Raw genomic sequence first — 18,499 nt, 5'->3', positions numbered from 1 at the left:
TGGAAAATTAATGTATGGGTTAGAGAGAACGCCAGACTCCAGGAGCGAGTTTCCGTGAAACTCTTTTGCCTCATGAGTAGCTTTCAAGCCTCAGCCTGTCAAGCTGACTCGACCGGAGAGTGTGACAGTAGGCCAAAGAGAATAAAAAAATGCCTAGAAAGAAACATAACAAAGACAAGATGACCTTTGTAATAGACCCTCAGGCATATCAGCAGACACACGTGAGGGCAGGAATGAAGAGAACAGAAAAACATTGCTCCAAGTCAGGGTTTCACTAACAGCGATTTCCACCCTGTCTTAACATTATAAATGACCAAAGAGCCAGGCATGATGGCAATGGCACACTCTTTTAATCCCAACACTTAGAAGTTAGAAGCAGGTGGATCTCTGAATTAGAGGCCAGCTTGGTCAACATAGGAAGTTCCTGGCCAACTGGAACTATGTAGTGAGACTCCATCTCAAAATTAATAAAGGAAGGAAAAAAGAGAATGAGGGAGGATAGAAGAGAGGGAAGGAGGGAGGAATGAAGGGAGGGATGGAGAAACAGACTACTAATAGCTGGAGAGATGGTGCAGTGGCTAAGGAGCACTTGTTTCTCTTGTAGAAGACATGAGTTTGTCTCCTAGCACTCACCTGGCAGTTCACAAACACTTGTAGCATCCACCTTCAGAAGACCTGACACCATCTTCTGGCCTGCTGGCTCACATAAACTCACATCGGCACACACATAGAGGAATAGAGGAATCTTTTTTAAAAATGAAGACTGTTACAGCCTAGATTTGTAGCCAAATGATAACTATCACAGTAGTTATTTTGGAAAATTATTCTGGTCTTTATCCTATTTTTAATCATGAATGGACAGCAAAAAAGTAGAATTATACCAAGGCAAGGAAGCATTGTGAACTTAAAACAAAACAAAAACCTTGAAACTTTGAGAGAAGAGCCAGGTAGAGAAGACACTGGGAGGTCCATTCTCTCTAGAGCTCTTTTCTGAAAAGGGTAAAATGAAGATGAGATAGTGACTAAAACACAACATTTATTTCAAGCATACTTAATAAAACTTTCCAAATATAAACTCATTTTATTCTTAAATTAACTGTATATAGCAGTGGTTCTCAACATGTGGCTCATGATCCCTTGAGGTTGGAGGTCAAGTGACTCTTTCACAAGGGTCACATATCAGATATCCTCAATACCAAATATTTATGATTGGAGGCCACCACAACATGAGGACCTGTGTTAAAGGATCACAGCATTTGGGAGGCTGAGAACCACTGCTATAGAGTGTAGTCATGCAGTGATACAATTGACATTCTCAGTTTTCAAGTAAGAAAATAAAAGACTGAAGAACTTTATCTTACCCTGTTGGGGTCTTTTGTTGGGCCTAAGAATGGAATTAACATGAAGATCAACAAGAGAGAAGCATAACAAATTTTAAAAGCACTTTTTGTGGGGCCTTAGAGTCTCATAAGATGAAGATCCAGGGACATATAACACCCTCAGTGTTCTGAGTTGGACAGAGCTGTAAACTGAAGACAAGAACAGGCAAAGGGTTAACTGGGTGGAAAAGCTAGTAATAGGTAGGAAAGGGGTAGGTTAATGAGACTTCCCTGTAAAGATACCCTCTGGGCCCCATTTCCAAGAGTGACAATGTGAACTAGACTTTGCACCTGGTTGGTAGATGACCCCCCTTTATGTTGTAATTTTATCTCATGCTGCATCCTATCATTTTCTATCTTCTAATGTCATGACCTTTAGTCTGGCTGATATCTATCTTCAACTAGACTGACCAAATCACAGAGGTTGGAGCATCAGTGATTTCTAAAAGAAATCTTTTGTTGACTCTTATTAGAGCTGTGGTTTTGATAAAAATGTAACTCAGTTTACTAGAATGACATTGTCAGGTAAAATCATTTTAGATCTAAAAATATTTAATAATCTGTGTTAGGAAGCTCAGAATGTTTTTCTTGAATCCATCATACAATATGGAGAGAGGTTCATTATGTCATTTTGTTCTGACTAATCTCCTTCATTTCCCTCCCTCCCCTTCTCTCCCTCTAGCCAGTTCTCTTTCTCCCAAATAGTTCCAACCTTCTGCTTTAAACCAATCCACCCCTCCTTCACTCCCTCCCTCAAGGTGTCTTCATCATCTTTTTTCTCACTTTATGATCTACATATACACATACATTTATATACTCATGCACATAAAATTTTAAATTTGGGTTACTCATGTGAAAGAAAGCATACAGTATTTTTCTTTCTGAGTTTGGATCATTTCACTTAATGATTTTTTTTATACTGGCCATTTTCCTGATAATGTCATGATTTCATTTGTATGGTCCATAATATTTCTTTGTGTATATGAACCACACAATCATGCATTCATCTGTAGATAGCTAGACAGTTTCGAAGACTTCCTGATTATTGTGAAGTGCAGCAATGAACATGAGCATACAAGTGTCTCTATGCCATGCTGATTCAGAGAACATAGGGTAAATGTCCAATTTGGTACAGCTGGGTCATATGACATCTCTGTTTTTAATTTTCCTGACCCCTCTATAATGATTCTCATACTGTCTACTGTTCTTCAGGCTCAATTAAATAAAAATATAGTAGGACAGCGTTTTTCAGGATGGCACCTTCAGCTATCACAGGATTTAAATAACCACAGGACAGGTAATTAGCATTTGAACCCAGATAGCTGGCTCTAGTGTCCATGCTTATATGTAACCCTCTGTTCAGCCTCTAAAATGGTAAGAAAAAAAATCTCCATAAAGGGCACTGAGTATATCCAGATATGAAAAACAGGCACATACCTGCCTATCATGAAATAGTAAAACAACAGTTCAAAGAGAAGATCCTCAAACTTTCCATTAAAGAGAGAAAGAGAGAGAGAGAGAGAGAAAGAGAGAGACAGAGAGAGAGAGAGATAGAGAGACAGAGAGAGAAAGAGACAGACAGACAGAGAGAGAGAGAGAGAGGTCACCAATTATGAAACAATCCATGTGCACTCAAGCAGCTCTGGTGTAAGTGTAAAATAAGCCCTATAAATTCTTAGGGAAAATAATTTTTTAACCTAGTGGCTTTGTGTGGCTTGGACACTGCGCACTTTCTCCAGGGGCAGTGGACACTGAACTTAATAAGAAAGAAATGAAGTTATTTGGCTCATAAGTGAACAAAAATCTTATTAGATAATATTGTAGGATTGCATCTAGAATTAAATAAAACATTTAAAGTTATACCACACTGCTTATATAGAGTAATAGTAGTGGTAGTATATTTAAATTATTAATCACTGTATTGTACTGTTAGGCACTAAGTTAGAGTTTGGTTTTTAAAACCTGTCCTATTATCTGTCTCTGTCTCTGTCTCTCTGTCTCTGTCGCTATGTCTCCCTGTTTCCATGTGTGTGTGTGTGTGTGTGTGTGTGTGTGTGCGCGCGCGCACGCACGTGCGTGTGTGTCTTTTATCTCTCCCCCTCCCTCCCTCTCTTCTATCAGTATTTCCCATTACTAAGTTCATTGTTATAATCCTGGATCTAATATAATGACCAAACTCAATAAGACCTTGAATAACCAAATGAATGGCAGTCTCAAACGTTAAACTACTTACTATACCTCCATAGATGAGGCGGATTTCTGAGTTTGAGGCCAGCCTGGTCTATGGAATGAGTTCCAGGACAGCCAGGGCTACACAGAGAAACCCTGCCCCGAAAAACAAAAAAACAAAAACAAAAACAAAAAAAGAATTTCTCTAAGTTTAATTCAAAGTCATAATCTAATTTAGACTAACAAAGAAAAAGCTCCAACATTGGCCTGAAATAATTCCTATGTAATGTTTTGATATTAAATTAAAATTATTTTTAAAAATATTTTATTGTAAGATTTTAGGCTGTGTAAAATTCAGCTGTGTACCAGCCTTTTATAGAATACAAACTATACCAGCATGTATTAAGACCAATTAAAAGTCACCTAACATCATTCTGTTCCATGAGCCCACTCAATTCCGTCTCATTGTTAGCATTTCAACAGTACTATCTTCTGTGAACAATAAACGTGCCCTTTATGTCTCATACCACCACACAGTTTCCTGGATGCCACAGTTAGCTAACATATGGCATGCTTCATTGTATCTGAGTCTCTCTAAAAACCAGTCATATTTGGATTTATATCATAAGAATTTGTACTTTGGAAAGGTCGATTTAATTGATGAAGGGTGATGTTTAAAGTTGAAAGGAAATCTTGGCTCCTAACCTACTAAGGTTTGTAGTTTAATGTTCCTTTGAATTACAGATTCAGACCCAGTGGTAAAAATTACTTTTCTAAGATGAATTTTAGTTTGTTGTTTCTTTTGTACTAAGGGGCATGCTTTCTTGCTGTATTTATTTATTTATTTATTTATTTATTTATTTATTTATTTATTTATATCTGACATATGGAGTATTTTAGTAACTTTTCTATTGCTCTAAAGAAAAATCATGATCAAGGCAACTTATAGCTGTGGTGGCATGGCAGACGTGGTGCTGGGGCACTAGCTGAGAGCTTACATGTTAAGACATCTACCACAAAGCTGCAAGAGGCTAAGAGGAATTGCCTTGGGCTTTTGAAAACTCAAAGCTAGTCCCCAGTGATATACCTCTGCCAAAAAAGCTATACCCACTAATTCTTCCCAAACAGTTATTCACCAAGTATTCAAATATATGAGCCTATTAAAGGTAATTTTATTCAAACCACTACATGGAGCTGGAGAGATGGCTCCGCAGTTAAAAACACTTACTACTATTACAGAGGACCTGAGTTCAGCTTCTACTGTCCATATCCTGCACTCATAACCACCTGCAACTTCAGCACCCATGGAATCTGAAACCCTTCTGACCTCCATAGACACCTGCAAACATATGCCCCCAACCCCTACACACACACACACACACACACACACACACACACACACACACACACATACATATATACATAAATATATACACACACACATATATATATATACATACACACACTAACAAACACACACTGACACACAATACAAACATACATATACACAGACACACATAAAGATACAAATATACATATCTACATACACACACATTAAAATTAAAATATTCAAAATATATTATGAGAGCTAAAGTTTTTATACAAGACTCAAGGGAATTCTACTGAGAAAAGTACAATTTCTAAGAGGAAAATATTTATTGGTATTCTCTACATAGCAATAAAAAGTTAAAAATGTCCTCAGATTAAAACTGCTAACCTCACACCAATGTAAGGGACACATTACGTAAGTATTGGAATATGTAATTCATATTTTGTTGGTGAAAATATCAATGGCTAGATACCAATTTGCTTAGAAAACTCCTATTTTAATTAAGTTTCTAAAAGTGGATTTCAAACATTTTTCATATACTTTAACATGTTGGTAGTTCTTATTTAATAAGGCTTCATTTAAGCAATTGGTTGGATTCAATTTAATTTATTATTTTTAATTATATGCAGGTGTGATTTTCTGCTTATGGTTATGTAAGTGCAAGTACCCACAGAGGCCAGTATCCTCAGATACTCTGGAGTTGAACTTATAGAGGATTGTGAGCCTCTTGATTTAGGTCCTGGGACCCAAAACCAGATTCACTGGGAGAACAGTGAGTGCTCTGAACCACTGAGCAATCTCTCCAGCACTCTTGAATTCTTTTTTTAAAGTGTATTTTATTTATGTTATGCGTGTTTGCTTATGTGAGTTTAGGTGCACCATCATGAGTTTATATATCCCCTAAGCTGGAGTTACAGATACTTGTAACTCGCTACATGGATGCTGGGAACTAAACTTAGGTCCTCTACAAGAGCAGTAAGTGCTCTTAACCTTGAAGTCATCTCTTCAGCCTTCAATTTTCACTCTTATAAAATGGCGCAACCACCAAAAACCTGAATGTCTTTTCTCCTTTTTTCTCACTTAAGTTTTGCCCACTGTGTGAATTTTTAGAACGTCTCATGTTCACACAGTTGAGACTGATAATTATGTATAATTTTAATAAGTATGTTTGAGTAGTAGATATCCCTCTATAATAGATAAAATGACAGTCCTTTATTGGTCCCTGTGGTTAAATGGATACTTTCTAAAGTCATTATTTTGTAGCTATGAAACACTCTAGATCACAATTTACACGGTGGCCTGGGTTAGTTTTTTTGTCACCTCGACACAAGCTAGGGTTGCCTGAGACAAGAAAACCTCAACAGAGAAATTGCCGCTAATAGGTTGGCCTGTAGGCAACTCTGTGGGCATTTTCTTGATCAATGATTGGTGTGGTTAGGCCCATCACAGTCCACTTTGTGCAGTGTAAGAAAATAGTCTTCATATACAAAAATATTGAAATTGTCCCATGCATACTATCAGATCACCATGGACTAAGGCTGATCTTCAATAACAAAATAAATAATAGAAAGCCAACATTCATGTGGAAACTGAACAACACTCTTCTCAATGATACCTTGGTCAAGGAAGGAATAAAGAAAGAAATTAAGGACTTTTTGGAGTTTAATGAAAATGAAGCCACAACTTACCCAAACTTATGGGACACAATGAAAGCATTACTAAGACGAAAACTCATAGCTCTGAGTGCCTCCAAAAAGAAACTAGAGAGAGCACACATTAGCAGCTTGACAACACACCTAAAAGGTATAGAAGAAAAGGAAGCAAATTCACCCAAGAGGAGTAGAAGGTAGGAAATAATCAAACTCAGGGGTGAAATCAACCAAGTGGAAACAAGAACTATTATAAGAATCAACCAATCAAGAAGCTGGTTCTTTGAGAAAATCAACAAGATAGATAAACCCTTAGCCAGACTCAATAGAGGGCACAGGGAAAGCATCCTAATTAACAAAATCAGAAATGAAAAGGGAGACATAACAACAGATCCTGAAGAAATCCAAAACACCATCAGATCCTTCTATAAAAGGCTATACTCAACAAAACTGGAAAACCTGGATGAAATGGACAAGTTTCTAGACAGATACCAGGTACCAAAGCTAAATCAAGATCAGGTTAATGATCTCAACAGTCCTATATCCCCTAAAGAAATAGAAGCAGTCATTAATAGTCTCCCAGCCAAAAAAAGCCCAGGACCAGATGGGTTTAGTGCAGAGTTCTATCAGACCTTCAAAGAAGACCTAATTCCAGTTCTTCACAAACTATTCCACAAAATAGAAACAGAAGCTACTCTACCCAACTCATTCTATGAAGCCACAATTACTCTGATACCTAAACCACAAAAAGACCCAACAAAGATAGAGAACTTCAGACCAATTTCCCTTATGAATATCAATGCAAAAATCCTCAATAAAGTTCTTGCTAACTGAATCCAAGAACACATCAAAACAATCATCCATCCTGACCAAGTAGGTTTCATCCCAGGGATGCAGGGATGGTTCAATATACGGAAATCCATCAATGTAATCCAGTATATAAACAAACTCAAAGACAAAAACCACATGATCATCTTGTTAGATGCTGAGAAAGCATTTGACAAAATCCAACACCCATTCATGATAAAAGTCTTGGAAAGATCAGGAATTCAAGGCCCATACCTAAACATGATAAAAGCTATCTACAGCAAACCAATAGCCAACATCAAAGTAAATGGTGAGAAGCTGGAAGCAATCCCACTAAAATCAGGGACTAGACAAGGCTGTCCACTCTCGCCCTACCTATTCAACATTGAACTTGAAGTCCTAGCCAGAGCAATTAGACAACAAAAGTAGATCAAGGGGATACAAATTGGAAAGGAAGAAGTCCAAATATCACTTTTTGCAGATGATATGATAGTATATATAAGTGACCCTAAAAATTCCACCAGAGAACTCCTAAGCCTGATAAACAGCTTCAATGAAGTAGCTAGATATAAAGTTAACTCAAACAAGTCAATGGCCTTTCTCTACACAAAGGATAAACCGGCTGAGAAAGAAATTAGGGAAACAACACCCTTCTCAATAGTCACAAATAATATAAAATACCTTGGCATGACTCTAACTAAGGAAGTGAAAGATCTGTATGATAAGAACTTCAAGTCTCTAAAGAAAGAAATTAAATAAGATCTCAGAAGATGGAAAGATCTCCCATGCTCATGGATTGGCAGGATCAACATTGTAAAAATGGCTATCTTGCCAAAAGCAATCTACAGATTCAATGCAATCCCCATCAAAATTCCAACTCAATTCTTCAATGAATTAGAAAGGGCAATCGGCAGATTCATCTGGAATAACAAAAAACCGAGGATAGCAAAAACTCTTCTCAAGGATAAAAGAACCTCTGGTGGAATCACCATGCCGGACCTAAAACTGTACTACAGAGCAATTGTGATCAAAACTGCATGCTACTGGTATAGTGACAGACAAGTAGACCAATAGAACAGAATTGAAGACCCAGAGATGAATCCACACACCTATGGTCACTTGATCTTTAACAAGGGAGCTAAAACCATTCAGTGGAAAAAAGACAGCATTTTCAACAAATGGTGCTGGCACAACTGGCGGTTATCATGTAGAAGAATGCAAATTGATCCATTTCTATCTCCTTGTACTAAGGTCAAATCTAAGTGGATTAAGGAACTCCACATAAAACCAGAGACACTGAAACTTATAGAGGAGAAAGTAGGGAAAAACCTCGAAGATATGGGCACAGGGGAAAAATTCCTGAATAGAACAGCAATGGCTTGTGCTGTAAGATCAAGAATCGATAAATGGGACCTCATAAAATTGCAAAGCTTCTGCAAAGCAAAAGACACCATCAATAAGACAAAAAGGCCACCAACAGTTTGGGAAAGGATCTTTACCTATCCCAAATCGGATAGGGGACTAATATCCAATATATATAAAGAACTCAAGAAGGTGGACTCCAGAAAATCAAATAACCCCATTAAAAAATGGGGCTCAGACCTAAACAGAGAATTCTCACCTGAGGAATACCGAATGGCAGAGAAGCACCTGAAAAAATGTTCAACATCCTTAATCATCAGGGAAATACAAATCAAAACAACACTGAGATTCCACTTCACTCCAGTCAGAATGGCTAAGATCAAAAACTCAGGTGATAGCAGATGCTGGCGAGGATGTAGAGAAAGGGGAACACTCCTCCATTGTTGGTGGGATTGCAAGCTTGTACAACCACTCTGGAAATCAGTCTGGTGGTTCCTCAGAAAATTGGACATAGTACTACCAGAGGATCCTGCAATACCTCTCCTGGCCATATATCCAGAAGATGTCCCAACCGGTAAGAAGAACACATGCTCCACTATGTTCATAGCAGCCTTGTTTATAATAGCCAGAAGCTGGAAAGAACCCAGATGCCCCTCAACAGAGGAATGGATACAGAAAATGTGGTACATTTACACAATGGAATACTACTCAGCTATTAAAAAATGAATTTATGAAATTCCTAGGCAAATGGATGGACCTGGAGTGTATCATCCTGAGTGAGGTAACCCAATCACAAAGGAACTTGCACAATATGTACTCACTGATAAGTGGATATTAGCCCAGAAACTTAGGATACCCAAGATATAAGATACAACTTGCCAAATGCGTGAAATTCAAGAAGAATGAAGACCAAAATATGGACACTTTACCCTTTCTTAGAAATGGGAACAAAACACCCATGGAAGGAGTTAAAGAGACAAAATTTGGATCTGTGACAAAAGGATGGACCATCTAGTGATTGCCATATGCAGGGATCCATCCCATAATCAGCTTCCAAATGCTGACACCATTGCATACACTAGCAAGATTTTGCTGAAAGGACCCAGATATAGCTCTCTCTTGTGAGACTATGCCAGGGCCTAGCAAACACAGAAGTGGATGATCACAGTCAGCTATTGGATGGGTCACACGGCCCCCAATGGAGGAGCTAGAGAAATTACCCAAGGAGCTAAAGGGAACTGCAACCTTATAGGTGGAACAACAATATGAACTAACCAGTACCCGGGAGCTCTTGTCTTTAGCTGCATATGTATCAAAAGATGGCCTAGTCGGCCATTACTGGAAAGAGAGGCCCATTGGACTTGCAAACTTTATATGCCCCAGTACAGGGGAACGCCAGGGCCAAAAAGTGGGAGTGGGTGGGTAGGGGATTGGGGGTGTGTGTATGGGGGACCTTTGGGATAGCATTGAAAATGTAAACGAGGAAAATACCTAATAAAAAAGAAAGAAAGAAAGAAAGAAAGAAAGAAAGAAAGAAAGAAAGAAAGAAAGAAAGAAAGAAAGAAAGAAAGAAAGAAAGAAAGAAAATAGTCTTGAGCAACCTACGGAAAACAATGTCAGTAAACAATATTCCTCCATGGTCTCTGCTTCAGTTCCTGCCCAGCTTGATTTCCTGCCTTGGCTTCCCTTCAAGATGGACTATGATCAGGACATATGGGCCAAATAAACCCTGTCTTCCCCGAGTTGCTTTTGGTAATGGTCTTTACCATAGCAATAAAAAGCAAAGTAGGACACAAGGTGATTCATTCTAATTAATTCAATTTACTTTCTTCTGATGTATTTTTATTTCAGTATCTCCATAACAAGCTACATTAAATTTAGTTTCCTAAGAGAACACTCATCTTATTTGCTCAGTGCTCTGCAATCTGGACCTGGGTTGTGTGGTAACATTCAGTTGGCAGAAACAGGCTTGAGAATCACTCAGCTGGCAACCTGGGATTGCTGGCCCTCTTCTATGGTCTCTTCATGTAGTTTGTTCACCAAGGTGTCTGTCTGGACTTCCTACTTGGCACCTCAAGTTTCCCAGAATGCAAAGGGCAAAAGCTGCAAAGCTTCCTTGAGGTTTACACTGGGAGTTTGCATCATGTCCCTCCTGCAGCATCATATTGGTCACATCTAATCACAAGACCTGCCCAGTCTTATTGAAACTATGTTCTGGCTTTTCATAGAAATAATACTTGCTTTTCCATTCTTTAGATCTTGTCTCTTTGGGGATGGATGGATAGACAGACAGACAGACAGATAGATAGACAGATAGACAGATAGACAGACAGACAGACAGACAGACAGACAGATAAAACTCTTAGGCTTTCTCCTTGATTTATTTGTAGTTTTATTTGAATGCTTCCTTGAAAAAGTGATCTTTTTTATAGGAAAACCTTTTCAGATTTTTCTTGCCTCCCAAGAATTTTTTTTATCTGAATTCATAATTTATTGAAAATTTTATCAACTATAAAACTTTAATGCTTAATTCTTCTTTCTTTTTAATATTTTGAAGTATTACTCGGTCATCTTGTGTCCAGTGTTGCTTTTGAAACATCTGATGTTGCTCTACTATATTTGAGAATAACATGTCTCTTCAACAGCTTTTGTAATTTGCTTTATTCTTGGGAAGTCTTAGATCTCTCTGAAGAGATGCTACCTTTCCGTTCTATACCTCCCAGGACTGGATGGAAAGTGAAATAAGAGAGAAACAAGAAACATTGGGTGAAATTTAAGAAGGCTTTTCCACTATGCCATGCAGGCACCACCTTAAGTCTTGCCTGGTCTGTGCCTACCCAGCCTCTTTTCATGCATTCCCTACTGTCTTGATCACTTCTATAGCTGTGAAGAAACACCACAACCAAGGCAGCTTATAAAAAGGGAAAGCACTTCATTGGAAGCTTGGTTTCAGTTTCAGAGAATTAGTACATAATCATCATGGCAGGGAGAGTGGTGGCAGGAAGGGTGGCATGGCACTGGAGCTGGAGTTGAGAGCTCACATCCTGATCCATAAGTAGGAGGCAGAGAGAAAGACTGAGCCTGCAGTGGGCTCTTTAAACATCAAAGCCCCATTCCAGTAACACACCTTCAAGAAGGCCATTTGTGGCCTTCAAACCCAGGCTTTGTGCATACTAAGTGAGCACTCCAGCAATTGAGCTGCTTCTCCACCCCACAAAGCTAGTTGTGATCATTAGCAGTTGCTGTTCCTCTACCAGGCCAGTCCACTGAAGAGTTTACCCCTACCATCCTTAAAGTGAAAAGGAATATCATCAGGAGAAGGCAACCTCTTATATTTTAAATAATAACAACACTAATATTTGCTGGGGTGGGCTATAGAGAAGTTGCCCAGGAGGACAGTAGGCAGCATTTATATCAACAATTTGTTCTGGAAGAACTTAAAAGTTTTAATTACATTTATCTATCTGTCTACCTATCTACCGATCTACCTATTTATATATCTGTTTATTTGGGGCGTGCCACAGCACATATGTGGAATTAAGAGGACAATTACAGTAGACTGTTCTTTCCCTTCACAGTGTATGTCCCAGGGATCAAATTAATGTCATCATGCTCTGCACTAAGTGCCTTTATACTTTGTGCTCTCTCACAAACCCTCTGAAGGTATTTCCACGGTGTTGTTACTCTCTTGACAGGTGTTAGCAGGTGGTTGATGGCCCTGGGCCACAGTGATCTTCCAGATTCAGTGTGGGAAAACATCAAAAGAAGGTTTAGAAGCTGTCTTCTAGTCAGGCATGGTGGTGTATGGTATGGCTTTAATCCCAGCACTCAGGAAGCAAAGTTCAAATCCAGCCTGGTCTACACAGTGAGTTACAGGACAGCCAGACCTACATAGTAAAACTCTGTTTCAAACAAACCAGTCAAACAAAAAAGCTGTCTCCCAACCTGTTCTTTTTTTAGCTGATATGATTTTTTCCCCTCCACCCTAGGTTGTCATCAATCCTTTAATCAGCTTACTAAACTCTTCATACCAGTTTCTCACAGTAAGGGAATCAGATTCATATCTTTCTCCCATCTATGGTTTTTCCACCAAACTTTGATCCCAGCATCTTATAAAAATATGAACATTACCCATTGATCCCATAATTCTGAAGCAAATTCTGATTTTAGTTTTTTAATTGTCAATGTGGAACAATCTAGAATCACCTGAAAAGTTAAGTCTCAGAAAAGGACTGTTTAATTCAAGTTAAACCATGGCATGTCTATATCAGATCATCTTGGTTATGCTAATCAGTATGGGGAAATTCAACCCACAGTGGGTAGTGCCATTCCCTGGGCTTGTGGTCATGGACTAAGAGGCAAGAAAGTGAGCTAAATGCTAGAACCTGCTGTGGACTAAGTTCTCTCTGCTCTACCTGTGAATGAGATATGATTAGCATTTTAAGTTGAAGCCACCATGACCTCTTTGAAACAATGGGCTGTGACCCAGGATTGTAAACTGAGCAAGCCCTAAAGTTGTTTGAAGTACTTTTAGCAAAGTAACAGAAATAAAACTAGGACGCAAATTATGTACATTTTAGAAAGGAGAAATTTTATCCTCAAAAAAAATTAATGACCTCCACCAAAGTCACACATGTCCACTATATGTGGTAGAGCCTGAATTTGAAAATGTGTCTGTCCTCTACAGCTTACGCTTTGACCTCTCCACTAACTCACCTGGCTAATTCTAAAATGTGGAGGTGCTTCATTTTATCTAAGAAGGTATCAATGTTCTGATAGTGAAAATATGATATTCATAAAAAGGTAGTTTTCTTTTCTTAATTTATAAGAAAAATATAAAATACTGGATTTTTCCTCAGTCCTGCAGTTACTATGCTGGTGGCATCTGCTCGACATGGTGTGCCCATAAGTCCTACAAGAATGGCAACTACTAAGGAGAAATTAGTGCTGATCTCAGTTAGAAAGCAAGAAATTTTTATCACTTTACATTCTAGTCTGCTAAGTGGGGAACTATATCATCTATTATTATAAGTACTTGAATATTCATCCTTGCTAGAAAAATTATGTCAACATGCAAAATCAAATTCATGAATGCTTAATAAGTATATATTTATAATGTATTTTTCATTCTTATTTATTCCCCTAACTTAGATCATGTTTATTTATTTACTATTTAGACAGGGTCTTTTTTTTTCAATTTTTTTATTGGGTATTTATTTCATTTACATTTCCAGTGTTATCCCAAAAGTCCCCCACACGTTCCCCCACCCACTCCCCTACCCACCCACTCCCACTTCTTGGCCCTGGCATTCCCCTGTACTGAGGCATATAAAGTTTGCACGACCAATGGGCCTCTCTTTCCACTGATGGCCAATTAGGCCATCTTCTGATTCATATGCAGCTAGAGACACTAGCTCCAGAGGTGGGGGGATATTGGTTAGTTCATATTGTTGTTCCACCTATAGGATTGCAGATCCCTTCAGCTCCTTGGGTACTTTCTCTAGCTCCTCCATTGGGGGCCCTGTGATCCATCCAATAGCTGACTGTGAGCATCCACTTCTGTTTGCCAGGCCCCAGCATAGTCTCACAAGAGACAGCCACATCTGGGTCCTTTCAGCAAAATCTTGCTAGTGTATGCAATGGTGTCAGTGTTTGGAAGCTGATTACAGGATGGATCCCCGGATATGGCAGTCTCTAATGGTCCATCCTTTCATCTCAGCTCCAAACTTTGTCTCTGTAACTCCTTCCATGGGTGTTTTGCTCCCAATTCTAGGAAGGGACAAAGTGTCCACACTTTGGTCTTCGTTCTTCTTGAGTTTCATACGTTTAGCAAATTGTATCTTATATTTTGGGTATTCTAAGTTTCTGGGCTAATATCCACTTATCAGTGAGAACATATCATTTGAGTTCTTTTGTGATTGGGTTACCTCACTCAAGACGATGCCCTCCAGGTCCTCCCATTTGCCTAGGAATTTCATAAATTCATTCTTTTTAATAGCTGAGTAGTACTCCATCGTGTAAATGTACCACATTTTCTGTATCCATTCCTCTGTTGAGGGGCATCTGGGTTCTTTCCAGCTTCTGGCTATTATAAATAAGGCTGCTATGAACATAGTGGAACATGTGTCCTTCTTACCAGTTGGAATATCTTCTGGGTATATGCCCAGGAGAGGTATTGCGGGATCCTCCGGTAGTAATATGTCCAATTTTCTGAGGAACCAACAGACTGATTTCCAGAGTGGTTGTACAAGCTTGCAATCCCACCAACAATGGAGGAGTGTTCCTCTTTCTCCACATCCTCGCCAGCATCTGCTGTCACCTGAGTTTTTTTATCTTAGCCATTCTGACTGGTGTGAGGTGGAATTTTAGGGTTGTTTTGATTTGCATTTCCCTGATGATTAAGGATGTTGAACATTTGTTCAGGTGCTTCTCAGCCATTCTGTATTCCTCAGGTGAGAATTCTCTGTTTAGCTCTGAGCCCCATTTTTTAATGGGGTTATTTGATTTTCTGGAGCCCACCTTCTTGAGTTCTTTATATATATTGGATATTAGTCCCCTATCTGATTTAGAATAGGTAAAGATCTTTTCCCAATCTGTTGGTGGCCATTTTGTCTTATTGATGGTCTTTTGCCTTGCATAAACTTCACAATTTTATGAGGTCCCATTTGTCGATCAGGAATTTTCCCCTGTACCCATATCTTCGAGGGTTTTCCCTACTTTCTCTTCTATAAGTTTCAGTGTCTCTGGTTTTATGTGGAGTTCCTTAATCCACTTAGATTTGACCTTAGTACAAGGAGATAGGAATGGATCAATTCGCATTCTTCTACATGATAACCGCCAGTTGTGCCAGCACCATTTGTTGAAAATGCTGTCTTTTTTCCACTGGATGGTTTTTGCTCCCTAGACAGGGTCTTTTTATGTCATCTTTGGTGGTCTGAAACTTGTCATGAAGACCAGGCTAGCTTTATACTCATGAGCTACATCTGCCTCTGCCTCTGCCTCTGCCTCCTGAGTGCTTAGATTAAAGGTGTGTACCACCACATTAGGCAACAATATGTCACACTGGAAAAGACATGTGCTATTTTATTTTGTTTTGTTCTGTTCTGTTTGAGACTTTCCTCACATTTCCACACAATTATTTCCCCTAGGAAACACCAGAATCGATTTCTTACATATTATTACATAGATATGCCAAGGATATGCAAATATTATGTCTGTGTGTATATTTGTGAAAGGGAGAATCAAGAGTATTTTCTTTGACAGAATTCAAAGCAGGTGAACACTGCTCTTTTTCTTTAACTGCTTTTGTTAGTAAGGCCAGTAAAATTCTAGTTAAATTTTAAACCCACATGCATTAGAGAGCCACTCACAGTGAACACTACATACCCATCACCCAAACTGCGGAAGATAAGCTTAGGTGCTTGTTAGAAGGCTTAGTGCTCTTGCAAGTTACTTACTTAGTTACTTAGGCTGAAGTATAAAGAATCTGTGTTCATCAATGCCAGCCACACTGGGCGTTGCAGTGACTTCAGCACAGACTTCTTTGGCCACCCTCTTAATTCCTCAGTCATGACCAGACATCCAGAAGAAACTTTTTCATACCCTTTCTAGTTGTCAAAAATAATTTGACAAATAACTTCTGTTTTTATTAAGGCATATTGCTATCTGTGTAATAAGCATATCTAATAGAAGCTAAAGGAATGGCTGAATGGTTAAGAGCACTGCCTAGATTTTATTCTCAGCACCACATAGCAGCTCACAACCTTCTGTAACTCCAGTCCTCGGGGATCCGATGCCCTTGTCTAGCCTTTGAAAGCATCAGGCACGTGGGTACGTATACATACATTCAGGTAAAATACTCAGACATATAAAATTTTAAAAAATATTTTTAAAGTACAAAATGCATATATGGAACTAATTTGAGCTGTGTTGATTTAGATCTTTTTGTGCAGAATAAATGCTGAATCCAAATTTAGAATACACACTTATGGGGAGATAACTTTTGGAATTGCTGTTGATTTTTTTTTTTCCTTTGAGAAAAGGTCTCACCTTGCAGGTCTGGGACTCACTATGTAGAGCAGGCTGTCCTCACTGTCCTCAAACTCACAGAGGTGTTTGCCTCTGCCTTCTGAACTCTGGGATGGTAGGAGTCTACTAGTATGCCTGACATTTTGTTGGTGGTTTCATAAAGCATAAATATTACAACATTTATATTTCCATACACAAATCTAATAATTGTAGTGATTTCACTGAACTATCTCTTGCTTTACTTAGTTCCACTTACCAGTCTGGATGTATCAGGAGAACATGAGAACAATTTTGTAGAATACATCTCTTTTATACATCAATATGATGCCAGGAGAACTCCCAATGAACCCATCAAAGGAAAGGTAAGGCATTGTTCCAAACTAATTATTCAGTGCTGTGGAACTGAGTAGATTTATGGGAGAACTTTTAAGCCTTTTAAGTCATGCTCACTTTTCTAAAAGTTTATCTAAACAAGTACAGTCATTAGTAGACTAACCTTAGCAACGTGTCATAAAAACCAAGGAATGGCATCATGATTTTGAACTGCAGAGGTTTTTGTCTATTTCCTGAAAGCACTTACTAAAGTAATATTGATAAACTTTTAGATGTTTTTAATTTATGTGTGCCAGGAAGGCATATGTAAGGTTTATAAGAACAGAATTGAATCGGAATTGCTGAAGTGCTTTCTCTTGTCCAGATGCTTGTTGTGAGTAATCCTTTTGGACACTGAACACAATCATCAATTCTATCATTTGCAGTCATAGCAACCTACAAAGCAAAAAAATAAAAATAAAACTTGATAAAAACCATTGTGTGCACTCCAGCAATAGAAAAGCACAGGCTCTTCTCTGACTGTTTTACTTCCCTGCTTTCAATTTTGTTCTCCCTGTTTACAGGCTTGACATTCTGGTGCTGTCTTTAGTTTGAGACTGAAGTGGCAGTAGATGAAGAGGCAGGGAAACAAGTTCCATCCCCAGAACTTGAACAACCCCATACACTCAGCTACAGTTCTTGTTTCCCTGGTTAATGTCATCTTTGTTTTCCTTTCCAGAAACATGGAACCTTCGTGCAGAGAGAGATAAAACTAGGGGCTATGCCAATAGTTCCTAAGGCACCGGAGGTATTATTGAACACTCTAGAGTCAGGTTCATCAGAACAGCCCCAAAAAACAGACAAAGGAAATTCATCAGGAGACAAAGTGACCTCACCAGGCCTATGCCAACAGAATTCCCAAGAGTTGCTGGAGACTTAGAACAGCTTATCAGCACGAGAAGGCAGCCCAGCCCAGCAGACCCAGAAGCCTGGGTCTGGGAGATGACTGGAAGAGTGTTGCTCTCAACTGGAGGGCAAGCTCTTCTCACCAGGCACGGGCCTTTAAACCACTAATAAAAAAGTCAGGGTAAGTGAGGATGAACCTTGGTGTTTAAGACTGTAATCCTGAGAATGTGTGGGCAAATTCCCTCTGTCTTTTAGACACTTGGCACGGGACTCATCCATCATCACAGTTGTTTGTTGTCTTCTTGTTGTTGTTGTTATCAGTAGCTGTAGAACACAGAGTTTACATAAACAGGGAAAGGCAGAAAAGGATTAAAGAATGCATCAAAATCTTAAGTGGCCCAATAAGTGGTAGATTATAAAACACTGTCTTTATTTATAAACAAAACAACTTAAAAACAAGAACTCAAAGGAGAGGCCCAGCTTACATGATCATTAATTGCATCCCTGGAATCAAACCCACTGGTAGGCATGTTGACTTACACTTCATGAAAGTTATG

General features: G+C 38.8%; 1 protein-coding gene across 1 annotated transcript in view; it reads left to right on the top strand.

The window, feature by feature from the left end:
- Window positions 1-18,134, top strand: part of 4930505A04Rik (RIKEN cDNA 4930505A04 gene) — a 45,824-nt gene extending 27,690 nt beyond the window's left edge. Inside the window, exons 4-5 of the mRNA NM_001100394.1 lie at window positions 16,971-17,086; window positions 17,776-18,134. Of these exons, the coding sequence (NP_001093864.1) occupies window positions 16,971-17,086; window positions 17,776-17,976 (317 nt within the window). The 3' untranslated portion in view covers window positions 17,977-18,134. The remainder of the gene's footprint in view (window positions 1-16,970; window positions 17,087-17,775) is intronic.
- The last annotated feature ends 365 nt before the right edge of the window (window positions 18,135-18,499 follow it).

The sequence above is a fragment of the Mus musculus genome, chromosome 11 (assembly GCF_000001635.26).
Source record: "Mus musculus strain C57BL/6J chromosome 11, GRCm38.p6 C57BL/6J".
Taxonomy (NCBI): Eukaryota; Metazoa; Chordata; class Mammalia; order Rodentia; family Muridae; genus Mus; species Mus musculus.
The sequence above is the reverse complement of the archived record's forward strand: the minus strand, read 5'-3'. Positions and strand labels throughout refer to the sequence as shown.